This window comes from Hypanus sabinus, chromosome 26 (genome assembly GCF_030144855.1).
Source record: "Hypanus sabinus isolate sHypSab1 chromosome 26, sHypSab1.hap1, whole genome shotgun sequence".
NCBI lineage: Eukaryota > Metazoa > Chordata > Chondrichthyes > Myliobatiformes > Dasyatidae > Hypanus > Hypanus sabinus.
The window spans coordinates 32345887-32370740 of record NC_082731.1 but is presented as its reverse complement, the minus strand read 5'-3'; the positions used below and the strand labels follow the sequence as shown (position 1 = coordinate 32370740).

Sequence of the window (24854 nt, the reverse complement as noted above, 5' to 3'; positions counted from 1 at the left end):
TTTCAGTTATGAACTTGCCCAATAACAGCTCCGCCCCAGTTTCTCCCCAAAGCTCCTGTTTAATAATGTCATATTTTACCCTGCCACAAGTTCCAGACATTGTTATTCCTAACTATCTTAAAACTTAAGCAGTTGCGAACATTGAAAGGCCAGTTACCTAACCAAGCTCATTTCCCAAAACAGAGTCCAGTTAGCGAATGGAGGGCTGTGGTCTGGGTGCGGGCAGTAAAGCAAATCAAGATGGACTAGATGGGCCAAAGGGCCTGTTCCTGTGTTATGCTGCTCTTTGTGTCTATGACTTCTTTTACCTCCCTCTCTATCTCATCTAATACATCAAAACCCAGGAATGTCAAGCTGCCTATCCTGCCCCTCTTGCAAGTAAGCCTCTGTAATGGGCACACCATGGTTGTTCCATATATTGATCCAGGTTTTAAGTTCATCTGCCTTACCTGTAATATTCTTTGCATTGAAAACAAAACATATTTCAGCCCAAGAATCCCCTACTAATTGGCATTTCTCATCTTTCTTTTCAGAATTAATTGTTGTAACGTTTACCTTTCCCTCAAGCCCTCTGCTTGCTGGCCTGCTGCTCAATCATTCCCACCCACGTCACTCCAACTTGCTAAAGTCCTTTAATATTGTGGTATTGTGATTTGATGTATACATGCACGTTATTGAGAATCATACGAAGACTTCATGATTAAATTTGTTTTAATCCACAATTTGATGTTCATAGATTCATTAAACCGAAGTAAAATCAACTCAGCAGCATCAAAGTTATCCAGAGCTTATGATAGTTGGGAAGTTGCCAAGAAATCCAGTCATGGTCATGTACTGCAGATGAAAGGAACCTTGAGCTCTTTAAACTTATTTCAGTTCCATTACATGTATTTCTTATCAGAATTACACAACTGGATTAAATTGTTTTCAGTAGCAGAGGAAAATAGATGATAATATATTAGCATCCTATCTTATATACATTCTTACAAAAGAAAGTTATGAGACGTTTAAAATGAGAGTGGCTGATTTGTGACCTATTGTATTCCGCCATTGATCAATTTCACCATTTCCAACTCAGCCCACTCACCAAACATCGTTCACAGAGTGTTGATCAGAAACCTCATACAAATGATTTGACCCCCATTAGAACTTCCCACATGCACACTCTGCTTGCTCAGCAGCGCACACTGGAGGAGCTCAGCAGGCCAGGCAGCATCCGCCGAAAAGAGCAAACAGTCATCGTTTCATGCAGGACTGAGAGGGAAGGGCGTCCCCTTCCATCGATGCATGCTGTCTTTCACGGAGGCCGCCTGACCTGCTGAGTCCCTCCGGCATTTCGTGTATTGCTTTTGATTTCCAGCATCCGCAGAACTTTCTTGTGTTTAACCGGTTTTGATATCAACATTTTCGGTTTCAGGATCTTATCTTAATTGACTCAAGGTTACGAATGTTACCCTAGCATTTGCAGTGAAACATGAGACCGCAGGTGTAAAGCAACAGGGAAAGAAAATGCTCAATGCCTGGAAGGGTACTGGGGGAGAAATGGCCTGAGGTGCTGTTCCTTCATTTTCTGGTTTTATTTCAGATTTGTCATCACTGAAGTGGATTGCTTGATGTGGACAGGAGTGTAAGATGGAGGAAGAGTACCTAATTTCTCTTTATGACCACCCTATTTTAACTTAGGTTCTGGTAGGGTGTGAGGCCTTCACCCATAGGAAGCCATCAGTCCTATATCAATTGGACGATTACTTTATTTGGACACAGACTCCACTTATATGCTGGTAAATCTCATTTGGAAGAATACAGAATATGTGCTTTGCCATTTAAATTTCCTTGTGAGTGGGGCAGGAGAATTTCTCTCAACTTCAGAAGAAGACCTTGGAAGACCCAATCTTCTCTCTCATCCTGCATCATGATTACCCAATTACTCCTCCAGTCTCAGTACCTGTTTCCACTGGAGACTGTTACCACAAGTTCCAGCCAAAACTACCACCAGTTTAACAGTGATTCTTGCCTGAAGCGGGCAACAAAGTCTATTGCAAATTAGTATCAAAGCCCAGAAAGTTTAAAGCAGCCACACCTCATTGGGATACAAGTCTGGCTTCCCCTCACTGCAGTTAGTCTTCTAATTAAGGTCATAGTCCATTTATAGGAATTATACACATGAGCCAATGTAGTATGACATGTACAGACCAACAAAGACAAGGATGGGGTGGGTGGAAGGCAGCTGCTGTTCTGCGGTGAGTTAGGTTTCCAATGACTACCTGTTGGCCCAGGACATATGCCCAGTTCAAGTTCATTTTGTCATCTCACGGTGAATGTGACTGGATTTCACAAATGATGTGTGGACCAGGAGACATCTAAACTTTTCTCTGCAACCTGAAGTTTGCCTGGTCTCTTCTGAGCAACTAGAGTTGAAATCTTTACCTGTTCCTTCACTTTGGTTTCATGATCTGATCTTAGTCTCTGTGCTCTAATTTAATTTCGGTATATCTGGTTCAAGAAGGACCTTTTGTTTTCTGTTGATCTTTGCTGGAGAGTCTGCTGTTCACTGGTTTTAATAATCTGCTTTACCCCGACTCTTGAATAATCAACCTATGGAACTCACTTGATCAGTGGTCATTTGAATTAGGTCCTTGAGAGAAATTAATATCTGGCACTAATTAATAACTTCCTCTCCTAGCACAAGTTGCAGGTGCTGAAGTTTATGTTATGCCCATATTTACTGAATGTTGCATGTATTGGTGATGTTTGAATAAACAGGGGTTCAGATAGGAGATGTTCATGATGCTTCCGGAAACCAGCACTGTTATTTAGGCTTTTTTTTGAATGTAGTTAAATTTAATTATTTCAGTCAAAAGCTAAATGGATTGGACATGTTCTTATCTTAAACCCTGTCTAAGTATGTCTATTCTATGGGCATTTTTATTATAGCTCAACTTTATGATTGACTGGTATTCTCCACAATTTATGGCAATAATTTAAAACATCATCACTGTGGCCTAAAACATTTTAACACCAATTAGGCAAAATATGTAAAATGTAGAATTTTTCACCAATTATATTCTTTAGCATACATTTATGTAATTCACTATGGTGAAAGGATTTTAACTTTTTCAAAAGGCGGCAAAAATTGGTGTGAGGTCCTACATTTTTTTCAATTGTACTGCCTACTGGAGAGGTTTCATTAGGGAGGTGTGTGTCTAATTATTCTTTTTTTTTGACAACTTAACCACTGTTTCACCTGCATCTTAAACTTACCTTTTATAATCTGTTAAGTGGCATTGTATTAATTGTGATTTTATAATCATTTATTTCATTGTTAACTGCAGTCAGGAGGGTCTGACCAAGAAAGGACCAAAAAACAGAGGAGGGGCGATCGTTACTCCGTACAGACGTCGCTGATTGTAGCAACTCTTAAAAAAATGCTTCCTATTGGCCTAAACATGTGTTCACCTGCTGATCAGGAGCTCATTAACATAGCGAAGACAAGATATGCCTTGGTAGGTGATGAATTTTGTGGTATATGTTGGTGGGTGGTTGGGTGGCAGAGAGGAGATACTTCTCTACCAAAGGAGATATAAGGCACTCCTTCCCTCCGCTAGCCTGCAGGTCACCCTTGGACAAAGTGTGGCACCCACTTAGCCCCCACCAATCAGTGTCACAATCTCTGAAAGGTATTGATAACGGGGTTATCCATCTTGCAAAGGCACTACCCAGAAGAAGGCAATGGCAAATCACTTCTATAGAAAAATTTGTCAAGGACAGTCATGGTCAAAGGCCATGATCATCCTCATCAAATGACTTAGCACATAATGCCAGTGATGAGTAAACACAAAGCAGATGCTGTGGTCTAATCAACACGTACAACACGCTGGAGGAACTCAGCAGGTCGGGCAGCATCCGTGGAAATGAGCAGTCAACGTTTCGGGCCGGGACCCTTCGTCAGGACTGAAGAGGGAGGGGGCAGGGGCCCGATAAAGAAGATGGGGGGAGGGTGGGAAGGTGCCAGGTGAAAAACCAATCAGAGGAAAGATCAAGGGGTGGGGGAAGGGAAGCAGGGAGGGGATAGGCTGGAAAGGTGAAGAAAGAATGTAAGGGGAAAGCACTATGAGTAGTAGAAGGAGCCAGAACCATGAGGGAGATGATAGGCAGCTAGAAGAGGAGGCAGAGTGAAAGTGGGATGGGGAAGGGAGAGGGAGGGAATTACCGGAAGTTGGAGAATTCAATGTTCATGCCAAGGGGCTGGAGACTACCCAGATGATATATGAGGTGTTGCTGCTCCAACCTGAGTTTGGCCTCATCACGGCAGAAGAGGAGGCCATGTATGGACATTTCCGAATGGGAATGTGAAGCAGAGCTGAAGTGGGTGGCAACTGGGAGATCCTGTCTGTTGTGGCGGAACATGCCAGTGATGATATTGATGTGTGTGTTTATCATCTTTCAAACTTTGGAGATCGTATAATGCTGTAGACAGAGGGCCACTTTAGCCCTTCGAGTCAGCTCGCAAAGCAACCTGCTTTCTCATTGATCTTCTTGTAACCTCTTCTCCATCCAAGCCCAATGACGAACTGCAGCCCACCCTCATCCTGCAGGCAGCTTACTTACTGGCTGGCATGACTTTGAAATGCTGTATTTTTTGAGTACTCAAGGGAAACCCTACACAGCCACACAGGGAGAACGTGCAAACTCTGCACAGACAGATTATCAGTGGAAAGACGAGACCAAACTCAGTTGTGTTACTTCACCTTCCAACTACTGCTGTACGCATTATGAAAAACCTCTAGGCCCATATGCCAGAGGAAAACTTGTCTGTTAGCTCAGAATAGAAAGGAGAACGGGAGTAGCACGTACAAAATTCTGGAGGAACTCAGCCGGTCGGACAACACCTGTGGGAAGGAATAAATGTTTCAGGCCGACACCCTTCATCAGGGAGAGTCAAAGAGAACATAGAACAGAGGATAGTACAGCACATTACAGGCCCTTCGGCCCACAATGTTGTGCTGACCCTCAAACCCTCCCTCCCATATAACCCCCCACCTTAAATTCCTCCATATACCTGTCTAGTAGTCTCTTAAACTTCTTAAAGAATAAGAATGATTTCTTATAGGAGCTTCATATTCAAAGGCTTCTAACATCAAACACTACATTAATTGTAACATAAATTTATTTTGAAGACTACATGTTAACCAACTGCGTATGTGCATTTTGTCTTTCTTTCTTTTTCAATCTTTTTATTGATTTTCATATATACATATAAAAAAACATAACATAATAATGAGTAAATTATGAATACAATAGACTTGAAGTCACATTGATAATAAGATAACAATATCCTATTAAACATCAACAGAAAAAAATACCTTAATCAATCAAGTCCATATGATTATATATGAAAAAAAACAAAAATAACCATTAAAAGAAGAAAAAATTTGAAAATATGTGAAAAAAGTATATATTAAGAAAAATAAAACACTAAACTAAACTAACATGGGCAATAATAATAGCTTACAAGTATATGATAGTGTCAAAAAACTCCAGAACTCCATACCTGAACATGAATAAGCAGAAAGAAGGTCTGGAATGTGCACTTTGGAGCCAGGCTTTGAATAGGTCAGTGCCATGTCTCTGACCACCCTCTTGTGAGTCAGGAATTATGGATTTACCTTTCTGCGTTATGAAGAAATATTCTGAAAAGCTTACTAAGCTTGTGTACAACCCCTCAACAGAATTCTACAACTCCTTTTTACATATAGCTAAAAGTAACTTCCTACCTTTCTGAAAGCAGCTTAAACCAAAGTACTGTGTTTCTGTCAATTTTAAGTTGAATGTTTTGCCGTTTTCCTTGATGTGGCACCAACTTACTGTCTCTCTTTACGATCTGACAGAAAGATACAGATGAAGAGGTGCAAGAGTTTCTCCACAACAATCTCCATTTGCAGGAAAAGGTAAAGGAATGTACTTTCAGAGCAACAATAAGGCACTTATGTTTTAATATTTTTAATATGCATCTTCAGACAACCATGAATTTCAAACTCTACCAGCAGCATAGTTTGAACAGATTTTTCCTCTCGTTGGCTTACAGGCCTTTAGTTTGTTTAGGCCTAATTATGGAAGAACCTTGGGCTGAAAGGATTGTCCTACTATTGCCTAATTAATATAGTCTTGGTGGAGTTGCTGATTAGGGGATTCAATCCCGGCTCCTATTACTGGCACCGTTTTCTCAGTGTCAGGATGTGAGCGTGTTTCATCCCCACCTCACTTCAGCCACGCATCATTGAGAAAAGTTGAGAATATATTCCAGCAGAGTGAAAGAAATACAAACTGGTGCTCAGATTCCGGGCTGAGGAATTTTTGACAGGAAATCAAAACGTGATAATAGGAATCTGATACTTCTCTTTGCCAGATTGATTTTTTTAAGAGTCCTGAAATGCATCAAATAATACCTTCTGAAATTTTCTCTGTTCCGCAAGCTCTCTGCCCAGTATGTTGTAGATCCTGTCTTCTTTTTAAGTAGATTATCATTCCAAGGAAGTGAAACTTCCCAAATTTAGTTTAAGAAAATTAGAATCATGTATCTCATTAACCTTAAGGTGAAGCCCATCAGGACTTGGCAGCCCACAGTTTAGGCAATTTTCTACAGGTTCCCTGGTGATTGTAAATCCCACAATTCCCCCAACTTTTCAATTGCAAATTCACAGCTGTTTCTGTGACCTCTGTAGTGATAATTGAAGCAAACTTCCTATTTAATTCATCTGTACTAATTCCCCAGACTCAGCTGCTCTACTACCAGTACTCATTTTGTTATTTTTCTTAAATTTTATTTTTTTATTTATTGAGATACAGCACAGAATAGGCCTTTCCATCCCTTCAAGCCACAACTCCCAATTTAACCCTAGCCTAATGGCAGGACAATTTACAATGACGAATCAATCCGCCGGTATGTCTTTGGGCTGTCAGCAGAAACCCACGCGGTCACGGGGAGAATGTACTAACTCCTTACAGACAATAGCAGGAGAAATATCTGTTGAAAATCTTATTATCTGTACTCTTTAAAGATTTTAGTCAGCTTTACCTCATCCACTTTTTCTCCCTCTTCAGTTTATTAGGCTGGAGTAACTTACAGAATAGATGAACTATATTGTATCAGTAACATATTTGTTTTCTTTATTCGGTTTCCTAGTGTGAAAATTCTTCCTCTATGAGATGGCAGATGGCACTGTACAAGGACATTGCTGGCAAAGCCGAAGATAGCAACAATCCTGAAAAGATAGTGAAGCGGGTGCAGGAAGTCTCTGCCGTCCTGTTCCACCTGGAGCAGGTACAGACATCCAGCAAATGTCATCTCTGTTTTGTTGTCAGTCATCCTGAGTGTGTGAAAGAGTGTACCTATAAAGAAATGGAGCGTAGAAGAATGAGGGGAGTCTTGATAGAGGTATATAAGGTTATGATGGGTATAGATAGAGTGAATGCAAGCAGGCTTTTTCCCATTGAGGCTAGGGGAGGAAAAAACCAGAGGACGTGGATTAAGGGTGAAGGGGGAAAAGTTTAAAGGGAACATTGGGGGGGGCTTCTTCACGCAGAGAGTGGTGGGAGTGTGGAATGAGCTGCCAGATGAAGTTGTAAATGTGGGCTCACTTTTAACATTTAAGAAAAACTTGGACAGGTACATGGATGAGAGGTGTATGGAGGGATATGGTCCAGGTGCAGGTCAGTGGGTCTAGGCAGAAAAATGGTTCGGCTCAGCCAAGAAGGGCCAAAAGGCCTGTTTCTGAGCTGTAATGTTCTATGATTCTATGGCTAGATAGCAACATTGGTGTTGTATTTTTAAATCATTGTTAATCTTCCTCCACCTACCACCTATATTCTTTCCACCTCCCCAGGGAGGGACCAATATCCTTGCAGGGAAATTTGCTAATGCTTCACGGGAAAGTTTGAACTAGATTGGCATGGGGGTTGGACTCTGAACAGGAGCAAGTTATGGGTTAAAGCAGTAACCTGTGAGAAGATCAGGATAGCCAGGAACTCAGTAAAGGCAGGGAAAGCAATTCTAATTTAAACTGTATTTATTGCAATGCTGGAGGTTTAACAGATAAGACAGAATAACTTGTGTGGATTAGTTCTGAGGACTGGGATATTATAACCGTTGAGGAAACATGGCTGAGAGAAGGACAACACTGGCACTCAATATTGCAAGGTACAGGTGCTATTGGTAGGTACAGGGAAGTGAGGAGGGGGTTTAGCCTTTTTAAAAAGGGAAGACACAACGACACTACTTAATGATGACATCCTGGGTTTTATCCATCTTAAAAACAGGAGGCCCACTCTCGTGGGACTATATCATAGACTCTCCAACAGCCTTGAGAACTTTAGAGAAATTGGTTACAGTTGTAAGAATAGTAGGATTCTATTAATGGAATATTTTTAATTTCCCCAGTTCTGACTGGGCCACTCGGTGTGGAATTTGTGAAATGTGTCCAGGAAAGTTTTTTGAGTCAGAATATAGAAGATGCAGCTCACGAGGGGGCAGTACTGGACCTCCACTAAAGGAACGCGGCAGGGCATGGATCGGAAGTGGCAATCGAGGAGCACTTTGGCTCTAGTGACCGGAATTCTATCATTTTTAGATAGTGATGTGAAAAATAGGACAGATGCACAGCTTCTAAGCTGGATCAGGGCTAACTTTGGGAGAATTAGAGAGGTTGACTGTATATTAGCCTGTTTGAAGAGAAACGAATGAATGGGCTGTGGGAGGCTTTTAAGAGTGAGATAGAAGGAGGCTAGAGCAGCATTTTCCTGTTCTGCTGAGGGTTAAACCTGGCAGGTTTAGGGATAATGAAACTTTGGTCGAGAAAAACAAAGAAATCAAGAAATCCCAACAAATAGGAGGTTGGGATTAGATCAATCCCGATGACTATAAAAAAAAGAGTAGAAGATTTTACTCTTAGGAGAGCAAAGCGAGGATGTGCGATGGACCTGGCATTTAAGACCTATACTTAGATCCACTGGAAAGCACGGGATGAGAGAACCTGATTTATAGGGAGAGATTGGCCAGGCTCTTTCTTTATTCCTTGGAACATGGAAAAAAAGAGGGGCCGAGCTTATTAGAAATGTTTAAATCTATGAGAGGCATAGATAAGGTAGATGACACCAGGCTTCTTCCCACGGCAGAGCTAGAGGGTCTTGGGGTGAGATGGAAAAGAATTAAAAGGGAACCAAGGGACAGCTTATTCATGCAGAAGGTGGTGATTATATGGAACGAGGAAGTGTCTGAGACAGGAAAAATAGCTGCGGAGAGGAGTCTTGCAGAGATAAGTACCAAACCCAGGAAATTAGGACTAGCTAGATGAGCACTTTGTCGGCCTGGACTCGTTGGGCTGAAGGGCCTGTATCCATGTTGTATTGTTCGATGACTCTGCAATATATTCTGTCCTATATTAATTAATTAGCTGACAAATTTGTCAGTAGGTACTTCAAGAAGATATCTTAATTTCAAATATTACTGCCATGATAGATTCTGCGGTCATTGTCTACGAAATGGTGTCATAATATGTCCGCTACATCTAACGTTATACCATCAAAATACTGATTGAGAGCAGTACTGTTTTTGATTTGCCACTCACTAATGATTCTCCAATAATCATTGGTGTTTAGACAGAGCATCCTTTCAAGTCCAAGAAGATGGTTTGGTATAAGCTGTTGTCTAAGCAACGCCGGAGAGCTGTGGTAGCATGTTTCCGCATGACCCCTCTTTACAACTTGCCAAGGTAAGGTATCACAGAAGAAGCACAGACGCAGAGAAAATCTGCTCTGTTTCTGGTTGTCATCCGGTGGGATATCCATGTACAGCTGCTGCATATTAGATTTTGCTTGCCCTATTGACAGTGAATTAAGCTGACTATCCTGCGGTCAGCTCGTTTTAAGGTGAGGGAGGTGTTTTACATTTGAACAAAAGGAAAGCAAAGCAAGCACAGGGTTTAGGAATCAGGAATCAGACAGGGCCCTCAAGGAACATCGAGGAAGGAAGAAAGGACTTAGAGAAGCATGAGGACTAAAGGAGGCATGAAACGTCCATACCGGGTGGCATTAAGGAAAATCCCGAAGCATCTTATGCATTTGTTTTTAAAGCAGGTGGGCAGATGGGGACAGCTCGAGGGCACCAACATTCAGGAGCGGATTCATGTCTGGATGAGGAATAAAATTGCATTTGCATTCCCTAATGAAGAGCACATGGAGGATAATGAGATCAGAGAGAAGGAGGTTGCTATAATAGGGCACCTTGATATCAATGATAAGGAGATATTAAGTCATTTGAAGAATATTGAGGTGGATAAATCTAGAACCCAGTAGTATCTGCCGTTGGAAATTGTGGCAAGAGAAGAGATTGCAGGAGCCTTGATGAGGACCTTTATCCACAAGCAAGGTGCCAGAGAATCTGAGAATAGTGTTTTTCCTTTGTCTAAAAAAGGTCAGTAGGATTAACGCAGCACATTTTAGGCCAGTGAGCCTTATACTGGTAAAGAGGTTGTTGTAGGAGATTCATAGGGATGTGATGTACTCACATTTGGAAAGGCATGGACGTATTGGGCATACTTTGTGGTGGTTAAGTCAGGTTGTATGATTGCATTTTTTGAGGAAGTGATAAGAAATTATTATGAGGGTAGAGCAGTGGATGTTGTCTACATTGGTTTCATTAAAACATTCATCATAACCCTCACGGTAGGCGGATTCAGATTAGACACATAGGATTCATGCTGGCTTGGCAGACTAGATTCTAACTTGGTAGAAGATGGTGCAGAGTGGTGGAGGGGTATTGTTCTGACTGGATGTCTGTGACTGGTAGTGTTCCAATGGGCTGAATGCTGGGGCCTCTATTTTAGTAGGGGGACTGTTTAGTAAGTTTGTAAATGACACACAAATGAGTGGAATGTGGATAATGAGAAAGGCTGTCAAAGGATATAGCTGGATGTAGATTTGTTGGAAATATGGCTGGACGAATGGCAGATGAAGTTCAATCCAAACAACTGTGAGGTGTTATCCTTAGGGAGGTCAAATGTAGGAAGAACCTAACAAGTATATGTCAGGCCCTTGGTGTATAGGGCGGTAGTTAAGGTGTACAGAACTTTGGTTAAGCCACATTTGGAATATTGGATGTAGTTCTAGACACCACCTACAGGTAGAATGTGGAAAATTTGGAGAGAGTGCAGAAGGGGTTTATCAGGATGTTTTTAGGTTAGAGAGTATTAGCTCTAAGGAAAGACTGGACTTTTTTTAAAGCAGGGAATACAAGGGGTGATTGATAAGTCCGTGGCCTGGGGTAGAATTTTCTAAAATTGACTCCTTCTACCTTAGGCCACAAACTTATCTGTCACCCCTTGTAGTTTAATTTGGCATTGTAGGCCAAGTGGCCTGTTACTGTGCAGTACTATCCAATGTTATATCAATATGCATGAACTTAGGTTTGTCCAACCTCTCCTTTCAGCTCATACCTTTAATCTAGGCAGCATAATGGTAAGCATCTTCTGCAGCATCTCAATTACCTCTGCACCTTAGAATGCGCTACTCCAGATGCAGCTTCACCAGAGTTTTATAAACTCCACTTTCAGAGAGCGATGGAGTTGGACTCTCTATACGTCGATGCTGTCACAGACCTTGCCGTCATCTGTGAACATCTGATCTCCCAAGGTGCAGCTCCTCATACTTGGCTGGATGAAACTCCATCTACTAATTCTCTGCAGCTGATCTATATCTGCTTTCTCCTTTGGCATCCACAACACTGTCAATGTTTGTCATCTGCAAACTTACTAACCCAGTCATCTACAATTTCATCCAGGTCATTTAATATCACAAGCAGCAGGTGCCCAGGGAGATCCCTGTGGAACACCGCTAATCATGAATCTCCATCCATATTTGCCTGCATTTATCTTCTTCTCTTCCCCACTCTGGCTTCTTATCTCTTCTCACCTGCCTATCACCTTCCCTGGTGCCCCTCCTCCTTTCCTTTCTCCCATGGTCAACTCTCCTCTCCTATCTGATTCCTACCTCTTCAGCTCTCTACCTTTCCAACCCACCTGGCTTCATCTATCACCTTCTTGCTATCCTCCTTCCCCTCCCCCCCCCCACCTTTTTATTTTGTTGTCTTCTCCCCTTCCTTTCCAGTCCTGAAGAAGAGCTTTGGCCTGAAACGCCAACTGCTTGTCCATTTCCACAGACGCTGCCTGACCTGCTGAGTTCCTCCAGCATTTTTTGTGTGTTGCTTCAGATCCCCAGTATCTGCAGAACTTCTTGTGTTCAGAAATTTTATGTATTTGATACGCACAGTACATATTGTAGCCTAGAGTTTCAGTTACACCTTGTGCCTGAAGGAAGAGGGCAAAGACATACCTAATATTATGCCTGGGCTTTATTGCCATTGTTTTCATGTCAACCCTTCTGTTTAGTAATTAGAGCTCCACGATCTGATTCCGTTTTCCAAGCTGTAGGAGTGAGACTTCAGCTGAAGAATGTTGATGTTTGGCTTTGTTGATTGCGTCGTTTGATATAGATTTAGCAATTCTTGCATCTTAAAGATTGCACCAAGAAGCTGATAAAAGTGTTTAGCGAAAACCTTCTTTTCTCTACAGCACTCAGATGTGATTAACTTTGGTGTTGAATAACTTGTAAAGCAGCTTTATGGCACAGAGACAAATGTAGAAATTTTATCCTCTTCTCTCAGACCTAAAGTTAGCTATCACTTCATGAACGCCTATCTGGAACTGTGGCTTCGCAGAGCGTGTGAGGAAACAGACTTTGCAAGTCTAGTATACCTACTGATGGTAACGTAGACTTTGCATAACAATCTCTGGCACTAAATCTTAGAACTAGCAATGCACATGGTCCCTTGACAAGTATGTTGTACAATTGCTGCAAGATCTGATGGTCAGAGCAACAAGCTGAAGAACTGAAGTCGTTCCCTAATTCTTATTAGAGCAAGTCGAAACACAAACTAATTTAGCCAGCATTAATCCAGTGTCAATAGTTGGTCAGATGTGAGGGTGTTATCAATGACCAGGCATCCCAGTTTCAAAATGAAGTGGAATTGAAGGTGAGGTAAATGAAGTTGTAGTTTAAAATAAAACAAAGGGATTCTGAAAGGAGTGTCACTGTCAGCAGAAAGTAAACTGAACTGATTTCTGGATCTGAATCTGGATTCATCCTGGCAGTCAGAAGACTTTCACTTAAGTGGTTTGAGCACTCATTATATTTCCACAGTAATTTCAAGGACACTATAAATAAAATAATATCATATGAATGACAAGCCTTAGAAAAGGCTTAGTTGTAACTTTCTTCGTTTTACTTGCAGTTACTTGAACCTAGCAGACAATAGCTGCACTTAACTATTATCACAAATGTAAGCGAACAGTCACAGTCATAGTGGAGGCATTTACTCTTTCTTGTTCTCTGATCTATCAGCGGAGCAAAATTGTACAAATGCTATCTCTAACAATTGTGTGATAAGATAGTTTAACCACTAAGTCATGTCTTTATTCCCAAACCCTCCTGTTTTCGATCTCACCCTTCCTCAGGCACCGAGCATGTAACCTCTTCATCGAAGGTTATAGAAATTCTTGGATTGACACCGAGGAGCATTCGTTTGAAGATAAACTAATAGATGATCTGGCTGTAAGTACTGGTTTCTGTGAGCTGGCATGCAGCTGTGCTGTACCAGTACGTACAACCCTGTTTCTGCACCATCTGCTGTCGCTTGTATTTTTGCGTCAAGTCTATGGCAAGCAATGCCATGTCTCGTGTCTTTCTGTGTTGCATCACTGGAAACCAGAAATAGCTAAGTCCGTGGAATGAAGCCTTTTGTATGGCAGAGTTGTAATTAAGGCTAAACTTTGTTTTTTAAAAAAACTTACAAAATTCTGCAAGTCATTCTTCTTGATGCTTATTTTTCCTATTTATTCTTAACTTGCCTAGTTTCCTGCCGAAAGAACATACATGAAAGTCTTGTTAAATTAGAACTAGTGGGCATTAAGTAATACCAAAATAATTAGAAAAATTAATTGCATATGGGATGAGTAGGATGAATTAATACAATTTGAAAAGAAAACTGTTCTTTAGGTATTGATTAATAGAAGAAATATAGGAAGATTATCTACCTACCTGAATGATTGGTGTATGTTACTTCATTTTAATGTCCTCGAATTTGCTTTTCCCCATAAATGAATATCCACTTTCTTTCAGTCATAGCAGGCCATTTTTTTACAGACCTAATTTCATCCTGCATAATGTTCATAGGGTTACGGCAATCTCCATAATTATGAGCTGAGCTCGTAACACTTCAATTAAATACTGCATCCAACTTTGTTAAGCAATCATATAATTACTGCTGATCGGTGATACAAAAAATATATTTCACTAGAATGTAAACAATGGTTCTTTATACTTTTAAAAGATCCAATTTTATTCTCATCTATTCTTAATTTTGATTTTATGCCAATTTTTAAAATACTTTGCCACAAGTTGCCAAGCACTGAGCCTGAATTATGGAAAAAATAGCAGACAAAGGAATGCCACACTGATACATTAATTGTTGCCGTTTTAATATTTAATATTTTATATAAACTGCAGTTTCATGTGGTCACGTACAGAGCAGTTGTCATACAGCGCATCGATAAAAATTGGTGAGGATGAAAAGGGATGTGCGAAATTTCTGTAGCTTCTTTAGCAAGTAGAGACATGGAGACTTTGTTGGCCGTGTCATCTCTGTGGTTGGACGAGGCAGGAACTTGAGCCTCTCAACCTTCCTGACCTCAGCACCAATGATGTAAATGGGACGTGTGCGCCACTCCCCTGACCAGCTATTTTGTTTTGCTGACATTGAGCCTGTTGTGTTAACACCGAGTGAGAATCTTAAATCGATAACTCTCGATCAAAAACAGCAGGTATCTGAACCTGTTCCATACTAGATGCTTCTCCTTGGTGTAGATGGTATAACGAAAGTTCATTCTAACCATAGCAAGATTTCCAAGCCTGGAAGTTTTGCATCGTTTATAGTAGTTGCAGTACAGAACAGTACAAATATAAGTAATTATGCTTCAGTGGAACCTCCTCACACCCCTCTTCATTTTCTCTCTCGTCTTTGTTTCACATTTCCTCAAATGCGCCACGGCCAGGCGCTTCAGTTATCTCCTGTGCTGTTTCCTGCATTCTAATCACCCTCCTTGTAAATGCCTAGTTGAACGAGATTATTGGTGAATCCCGCATTTACGCCAAGTATCCCCACAGTGAAAACATTGTCAACGTCCACCCTGTCAAAACTTTTCATTTTCATAACCTCTCTCTGGTCAAACAGCTTCATATCTCAGCCCCGTCAGTCTTTCCTGGGTACCATAAAAATAATTGTACCACCGTGCCTCCCTTGTTGTAACGATACCAAATCGATGGATGACTGAAGACGTTGGGAAATGAACACCCTTGAATCAGATATTGAAAATGAAGAACAATTTGCATATGGTGGAAATAATAATAAGATTATTGTGGTGGTGCAGCAATTAGTGCTGCTGTCTCACACTCCGAAGACCCAGGTTTACTTCTGACTTCGGATCCTGCCTGCGTGGAGTTTGTATGTCCTCATGTGACTGTGTGAGATTCCTCCAGGAGGTCCAATTTCCTCCAGAATCCATAAGGTACGGTGATTGGTGATCGTACTGTGCCCCAGTTCCCTCTCCCCCTCTCCCAGTTTATTGGGTGCTTCTTTTCCAAGGTCTCCTGTTCTTCCATCCACAATGTATTACCTATACATTAAAATATCATCTTACTGCAGATTAGATCCCTACTCAACAAGCTTCGGGCAACACACACAAAATGCTGGTGGGACGCAGCAGGCCAGGCAGCATCTATAGCGAGAAGTACAGTCGACGTTTTGGGCTGAGACCCTTCGTCAGGACTAACTGAAAGAAAAGATAGTAAGAGATTTCCCCCCCCCCCACTTTCAAATCTCTTACTATCTGCACCTGCAGATTTCCTCGTGTTTGCGTTTTCAACGAGCTTCTGAATGTTTTCTGTATTCTATTGCAGTCGTGAGCTACTGACAGCTCTAAATTGCAACATTGTGTGTGAGTCGCTCCAAGTTATTGTTTTCTGAACGTAATAAACCATAGCTGCCCAAGCACTAATTCATGTGGGACGTCACTTTCCATGTCTTGCTGGTTTCAATGGCTTTCAAACAAGTTCCAATCTATAAAAGAATGCAGAACTAGCACATCTCTGTTGAGAAAAACAGTAAATGCTGCCCTCTTCAGGTCAGAGTTAATATTGCAGGCTGATGATTCTTCACTTCAGTGATCGCTCATCTAAATAAGAAATTAACTCTGCTTCTCCCGCCACAGATGAGGCTCTTTATTTACAGCATTCTGGCTTTTTGCATTCTTAACACCTGAGGCATTTTACTTTTGGAATATATGTTTCATTCCCAGTTTCTAGCTGTAGATATATAACGTTTTACACACACAGTGGATTCCATCTAATTGGGCACATTGGGACTAGTATATTCTGGCCCAATTAAAGGACTGTTCTAATTAGATGAAGTTTTATGGAAACAGTTAAAATGTATATAAAAAATAATCCCAGAAGTTCAAAGTTTTAATATCGGAGAATGTATACAATGTATACAGAGAATGTAACCTGAAACTCTTACTCTTCACAGACATCCACAAAACAGAAAACCCCATAGAATGAACGATAGAAACATCGAAGCTCCCTGCCCCTTCCCTTCACACAAGCAGCCCCAAAAACATCGACACCTCCTCCACTCGCACCATCACGCCCTCCCAAACATGCAAGCAACAACAGAAGCACCCCCCCCCAAAGTGACCCCGAACCAGAGTCCATCATTACCCAACACTTTAGCATCTGAAAAAGGCTCTCTCTCTGCATTGAGAGGGAGGTGGCTCTTGTAACAACAAGAGTGGAGAGCAGCAGCTCGCTGTTCCAGTGTTACAGTCTTCCGTGTTGCCTCTCCAGGTCCTCCCATCTTGAGAACCGACAGACTCTCACTCTCCAGCAAAACGGTGGTGGGGGGGGGGGGGAAATCGCCTGCCTCTGACAGCAGCCGGCCAATAGCAAACACGCCGCCTGCTGTCCTGCTGTTCCAATCTCAAAGCTTCGATGGGTTAGATCAGCGAGGAATGAGCTCCTCCGCAGAGCTGCTTTCTGACTTCCAACTTCTTTCCCTTGGAATTTTCCTCAGGCATTTACACAAGCTTCTCTGACCTGAGTTTGTCCTTTTATTATGCAGTAAGAAAGGAACATTAGCAATCCTCCACACTCTGGTACCTTGTCTGTGGCTAATAAAATTAATTTAAAATTAACATAAATGCTCCCGAGTTCCTTTCCAAATGAGGTGTATCTGCTCCAAAAGTTATCCCAGTGATCCAAGTAACCAAAGCTCTGTCCCTCTGTACCAGCTCTTTAGCTAGCCATTCATCTGTCCTATCCTAACTTCACCCTCACCAGCAAGTAGCAGAAGATGTAATCCTGAGATTAGAACCCTAAAAGTTCGATTTTTTTTTTACTTTTTGTCTATCTCTCTAAATTCACTCTCCAGAACTAGTTCTTTGAACCTTTCTGCCCTTCAGAATGTTCCTGATCCAAAACATTCCTAATCCTGTAACTAGGGAGGTAACACAGCATTCCGGAGGAAGAAGAAACTGCAGATGCCGGAATCTGGAGCAACAAACAGCGTGCTGGAGGAACTCAGCAGGCCAGGCAGCTTCAGGGCTGATGCAAGGTTTCAACTGAAATTGTCAACAATTTCTTTCCACCGACACTTCCTGTTGAGTTCCTCCAGCACACCATTCCCGTGTCTCACTCTCAGCTACAAATGTGTTTTTCTGTGCCCTCATTAACGAATCCCCCCCACCACTAACATTCAGAATCAGGTTTAATATCACTGGCATAGTCATGAAACTTGTTAACTTTCCGGCAGCAATACATGATAACATAAGAAAGTTTGTAGTTAATAACTCATCAGGGGTGATTGATAAGTTTGTGGCCTAAGGTAGAAGGAGATGAGTTATTAACTTCAAACTTTCTGCATAATCACTCAAAGAGTTGACCTGCACGTGCATGTAACGAGAGTTGTATAACTCATCTCCTTCTACCACAGGCCACAAACTTATCAATCACCCTTGCTGTGGACACTTTCTGGAGGTCCAAGATCCGTATGCTCCAAGACCACTGGACCAAGTGTGTAAATGTAGGAGGGGACTATGATGAAAAATAAATGTGCTAGGTTTTCTAAAATTAACTCCTTCTACCTTAAGCCACGAACTTACCAATCACCCCTCGTATGCGGTCTCCAGGCCTGCTGAGTTCCTCCAGCATTGTGTGTGTGTTGTCTGTCAAATGATACTTAAATCAAGATGCTCAAATGACTCAAGCCTAAGTCGAGCCATTGTATATGGATGGAGAACAACAAACTGTGAGCCTACCAAGCTTTAGTCTTCATACACTCCTATTTAATAGCAAGACCTGGATGACATGCGCAGTGTGAGACAAGGCTGAACAGCTTCCACCTTTGTTGCTGCAGTCACAGTCTCAGCAATTCCTGGCCGGAGAAGGTCATGACATAGAGGTCCGGAGAACACCTATTCCAGCAGCACACAATCGTTCAAAGCCAGCAATGTTTACAGCAGGTTAACTACATTCATCAGGTAGATGATGGCCACAAATCCAGCGGGAGGTTGTTACGCCTCCCGCTCACTGTGAAAATGGGGGGCGCTTCCCTCTCCCGTATTAGAGAGACAGAGAGAACCTGCTGTTTGTCGAATGCCGGAAGAAATGCGATAGTCTTTGGGGTAACTGCAAGTCTGTGTCTCTTCTACCGCCTAGATCACACATGTGCTCAATAGTGATGTGTTTTTTTGTTGGGGGGTGAGTGGGGATCGTTGCTTGCTGCCACTTACGTGCAGGAGGGGGGAGGACTTTGGGGTTCATTCTTTGGGGCACTTCTCTCTTTTTGTGGATGTCTGCGAAGAAAAAGTATTTCAGGAGGAATATTGTACACATTTCTCTGACATTATATTGGACCTTTGAACATTCATAGCTCCATAAGTGAGAAAGGGAGAAGGAAGTCACCTACAGACAACTGGTGAAGGGTCTTGGCCTGGAACGTCAACTGTTTACTCGTTTCCATAGATGCTGCCTGGCCTGCTGAGTTCCTCCAACGTTCTGTGCGTATTGCTTTGGGTTTCCGGGATCTGAAGATTTTCTCATGTTTCTGACAAACAACTGTGCTGTTTTGGCCATTAGTCAGGACCTGTAGGAGGCTGACCACTCAGGATGGCAAAGAGAGATGGTCCGTTTAGCTAACTAAAGAAGACCAGTGTGGTGAACTACGTGTGCCTGTCTGGACACACCCCCTGCTGACTGCTCCTGTTGCTCCTCCCACAGACCCCTGTATAAAGGCAATCGAGGCCTGAGCCCGGCCTCTCAGTCTCCAGGATGTAGTATGGTGGTCACTCACTGCTTGTTCCTTCTTCCAGTCAATAAAATTGATGCACCACCAATAACTCACTCTGAGACGTAAAGGCGAGATATCGGCTTTTATTGACTGGAAGAAGGAACAAGCAGTGAGTGACCACCATACTACATCCTGGAGACAGAGAGGCCGAGCTCAGGCCTTGATCGCCTTTATACAGGGGTCTGTGGGGGGAGCCACAGGAGCAGTCAGCAGGGGGCGTGTCCAGACAGGTATATGTAGTTCACCACAACCAGCAAGTTTTACATCTTCTTAATCCATTGCCTTCGTCTGCAATGAGAAGCAAAGACTGCCATGTTGGCAGGATTTCTGAGTAATCCCAGAGGAGATTGAATGTGGAGCTGAGCGACAACAGCAGAAGTGATCAGAGGAACCATAGAAAGCTGCCATCCTATCTGAATGTATAAAAGCTTGGTATGGCAACTGCTCTGAACGTGACCAACAAAAAACTGCAGAGCCTTGTCTTATCTCTACTTCTCACTGCCTCGGTTAAAGCAGCAGCTTAATGAAATACCCCACCCACCAGAAATTCTCTCTCCTCCCTCTCCTTTCTCCCATTAGGCAGAAGAAACACATTTATTGTTACTGTTTTCTCAATGCACCGTGTAATGATTTGATCTGCACGACAAGCTTTTCACTGAATCTCAGTACACGTGACAATAATAAACCAATTTACCAATACTAATCCTACCAGGAGAGAAGACTGGCAAAGAATTTATTCAGTTATTTCCTTATTTGAAATGTCTTGATCCTCTAATCGGGCCCACCAGGCTATAGTTTTCTCTGCTCATCTTACATAAAGGTACAACATCAGCCACTCTCACCCACCCACATCACCCATGGCTAAAAGTGATGCAAGTATCTCTGCAAAGATTTCCATAATTTCTTCCCTATCTTCCCACCAGGACCAGTGATGCACTTGGTCAGGATTAGGACTGCCCATTGCCTCTTCTTTGGCCCAAGACATCACAACTCACTTTTCTCAGTTCATCAGCTTCCATGATCTTTTCCACATTAAACGCTGAGGAGAGATTTTTCCAGCAATTTGTGCAAATTCTATCCCATCCATGTTCTCCCAAGCCTTCTCATTTTATATCCTGATAACTAGGTGCCCAGCCCAATTCCCCTTTTGTATTACTCTGATATTTTTTCACGAGATACTCTTTGCCCTTTGTTAAAATCTGCTGTCATTTATTTCTTGAAAAAGAAACTGAAGGTAATTTCCCCTCTCCTTTCTTCTGGGGGCCCTTTTTCCTGCTCCCTTTTCCAGTAGTTTGTACACTTTATTCTCCCAGCTATGCTGAAATACAAGGGCAATGTCTACCACTGTAATCCAGCACCTTCAAGGCTTTGGTGTTACTCAACTGGCAAATTTTCCGGACTTAATTTCCAGAGTTTTAAGGAAATGCAGGAATAGAGTCCAAGTAAGTTTTAAAGAAGCGTGGGAACTGGACCCAGTTGAGTTTTAACAAAGCACAGGAACTGGACCCAGTTGAGTTTTAACAAAGCACAGGAACTGGACCCAGGTGAGTTTTAACAAAGCTCTGGAACTGGACCCTGTTGAGTTTTAACAAAGCACAGGAACTGGACCCAGTTGAGTTTTAACAAAGCACAGGAACTGGACCCAGGTGAGTTTTAACAAAGCTCTGGAACTGGACCCCGGTGAGTTTTAACAAAGCTTTGGAACTGGACCCTGTTGAGTTTTAACAAAGCACAGGAACTGGACCCCGGTGAGTTTTAACAAAGCTTTGGAACTGGACCCTGTTGAGTTTTAACAAAGCACAGGAACTGGACCCAGTTGAGTTTTAACAAAGCACAGGAACTGGACCCAGGTGAGTTTTAACAAAGCTTTGGAACTGGACCCTGTTGAGTTTTAACAAAGCACAGGAACTGGACCCAGTTGAGTTTTAACAAAGCTCTGGAACTGGACCCCGGTGAGTTTTAACAAAGCACAGGAACTGGACCCTGTTGAGTTTTAACAAAGCACAGGAACTGGACCCAGGTGAGTTTTAACAAAGCTCTGGAACTGGACCCCGGTGAGTTTTAACAAAGCACAGGAACTGGACCCTGTTGAGTTTTAACAAAGCACAGGAACTGGACCCAGTTGAGTTTTACCAAAGCACAGGAACTGGACCCGTTTGAGTTTTAACAAAGCACAGGAACTGGACCCAGTTGAGTTTTAACAAAGCACAGGAACTGGACCCAGTTGAGTTTTAACAAAGCACAGGAACTGGACCCAGGTGAGTTTTAACAAAGCACAGGAACTGGACCCGGTTGAGTTTTAACAAAGCACAGGAACTGGACCCAGGTAAGTTTTAACAAAGCTCTGGAACTGGACCCCGGTGAGTTTTAACAAAGCACAGGAACTGGGCCCGGTTGAGTTTTACCAAAGCACAGGAACTGGACCCAGTTGAGTTTTAACAAAGCACAGGGCCTGAAGCCCTGGTAAATTTTAAGGAAGTTGGGGTCTGCACTCCAGGTGAGTTTTAAGGAAGTGAAGACCCTGGAGCCCTAGTGAGTTAAAATGGAGTGTGGGAAACATCATCAAGTGATCTAAGTGTCAAGCCATCAGGATACCCGATCAAAAGTTACCTGAGTTTTCATTGCGTTATCGCTATGTCTGGGTGAAGGTCGAATAGTTGGAAGAAATCAACCAGCAAGTAGTTCATTAAACAATGCTGATGAGGTTCTGTGTTGGTGTTCACTGTTTGTACTGCTAGAGTGTTGCAATGGCTTTTGATCAATTTTATATGCTAAAAATGCCATAATCTGCCCATTCTGTCCACATCCGCCTGATGATACTCCAGAATGATTTGCCCCAACAGGTGCACATAACATAATGGGCATTTTGGAAGACTGAGGACATTTGTAGGACTTACATCTTTGCTCCATCTAACCAATTAAAATATGAAACCTATTTGCAGTCAATCTATTCTAACAGAAGAGGGTCCAGACATGTTGCAGGGAATCCATTCAATTGAATAACCATTTTGCAAAGATACAGTAGGAGCTTTTTATAAAATAATACATCTGCTTACGATGTATTTCTAGAATTTAATGTATAAAGTTGCCTCACGAAGTAATTCTTCCTCTGCTGAATCTAACAGTTTATTAACAGTGGTGTATGCATGTTTATTAAAAAATATCACTTCATGTAGGTCGTGTCTGCCTAGAAAATAGAAAAATACAGCAACTTATGTAACATACTGTAGATAATGAGTATGGTTTATTTGACTGAATGCAGAATCTGAGCTTCAAGATTTTGAAACAATTCCTCAAGAGCTCGTAAAACTTGAATGATCTAGTTAAAATATGGATCGGGAATGCAAGAGTACTTTTGCAGAATACTGCATAATAAAGGCCTTGCATGTATTTGTGTGTGTGTGTGCGTGTGTGTGCGCGCGCGTGCGTGTGAAGTTCTATACTGGAGCCCGACGGAGTTTGCTTAGCTCTTCATTCAAGCTTGATGTGCCTTGTGGCTGATTTGTCAACAGAAATCGGGTGAAGAGGAAGAGGAAGAAGAAGAGGCAAAAGAGTCAAAGCCTGACCCACTTCACCAGCTGATTCTTCACTTTAGTCGCACGGCTCTCACTGAGAAAAGGTGTGGGTTTGCATAGTCATTTTGTCAAATATTTCAAAAAATACCTGCAGCTTTTGTTAAAATGTCCCACTGTGGGTTTAATGGAAAGGATAAATTAATGCTCCCTTCACTCTCATCAGAGTTGTGACCAATCTCAAGCGATTAAAATAAAATTTCTCATTCAGCCCACTTTAGCAATCTCTACATAAGAAGTTCTAAACATCTTAACAAGCGTCAGACTGTGCCCTGATGTTTTGTACAGCAAAAGCAAAAAGTACTGGAAGTACTCAACAGGTCAGGCTGCATCTGTGGGAAGGAGAGACACTCAGCATTTCAGGTTTCCTGACGTTCTAACGAAGGACCAGAAGCATTAACTCACTTTCCACAGATACAGCCTGACTTGCTCAATATTTCCAGCATTTTTTTTTGCTTTTGTTTTAATTTCCAACATCTCTGAATTTGTATACATATATATTTCATCACACTTGCATTCTCAATCAAAACAGCATAGAAGGGTTTCTGATAAGAATCTTTTTTCAGTATGAGTTAACGACATTGTAGAGGTTTAATCTCTATACAGTTAGAATAATAAAGGGTGACTGCCTGAAGTATGAGAACCACAGGTTAAAATTTGGCTGTGTGTTTCCAAGTTTTTCAATAGTGAGAGTTCAGTAATGGAGAAACAGATTATGCACCTGACTCATTATAGGAAGGATGTGGAAGCTATGGAGAGGGTGCAGAGGAGATTTACCAGGACGTTGCCTGGTTTGGAGAACAAGTCATATGAAGCAAGGTTAGCAGAGCTGGGACTTTTCTCTTTGGAGCGTAGAAGAATGAGAGGGGACTTGATAGAGGTCTACAAGATTCTGAGAGGCATAGATAGGGTGGATAGACAGTACCTGTTTCCCAGGGCACTGACAGCAAACACCAGAGGGCATATGTACAAAATTAAGGGAGGGAAGTTTAGGGGAGACATCAGGGGTAAGTTTTTTACACAGAGGGTTGTGAGTGCCTGGAATGACTTGCCAGGGATGGTGGTGGAGGCTAAAACATTAGGGGTATTTACGAGCCTCTTGGACAGGCACATGGATGAAAGAAAAATAGAGGGTAATGGGGTAGTGTGGGTTTAGTACTTTTTTTTAAGGATTATATGGGTGGGCACAACATGGAGGGCTGAAGGGCCTATACTGTGCTGTAGTGTTCTATGGTTCCATGGACTAGTAAGTACTACCATTTATATTCCAGAGTTTGCTCCCAGTCTGCTAAATGTGTCACTGTTTCAGCATGTTGTGTGTTTTATTTCTGTGCATTTGTCGGTGTGAATGGTGATGAGCTTTGGCTGGTGGGAGAGCCAGCAAGTAAAAGTCTCATTCACAATGGAGTAGATTAATTAAGCATCGACAGCACTACGTTGTCTTATTCTCTCCAAAACTATGTTACTTTGGATTGTTATCAATAAAAGATACAACAATAAAACAACAGGATTTCAGTTTGATTACACTCAGTGAATATGGGTGCAGGAGACAGAGCCACCTGCTGGGAAATCAGAATTCAGTTGCAAATGCAATCCGTGTAGTGGAATAAAAGCAAATCAGACAAGATCATCGGAGAGTTTTAAAAAAAACTTGCAACTTTTATTAAAATATTCCACAGTGGGTTTAATGGAAAGGGTGAGTTAATGCTCCCTTCATTCACATCAGAGTTGTAACCAATCTCAAGCAAGTCCAACAAAATTTCTCTTTCAGT

General features: G+C 42.0%; 1 protein-coding gene across 1 annotated transcript in view; it reads left to right on the top strand.

The window, feature by feature from the left end:
• The window catches only part of LOC132381739 (ryanodine receptor 1-like), a 500293-nt gene that overhangs the window by 359777 nt on the left and 115662 nt on the right, over nt 1–24854 (top strand). The window contains exons 72-77 of the mRNA XM_059951310.1: nt 3333–3503; nt 5889–5948; nt 7184–7321; nt 9655–9767; nt 12716–12815; nt 23023–23129. Coding sequence (XP_059807293.1) covers nt 3333–3503; nt 5889–5948; nt 7184–7321; nt 9655–9767; nt 12716–12815; nt 23023–23129 — 689 coding nt within the window. The remainder of the gene's footprint in view (nt 1–3332; nt 3504–5888; nt 5949–7183; nt 7322–9654; nt 9768–12715; nt 12816–23022; nt 23130–24854) is intronic.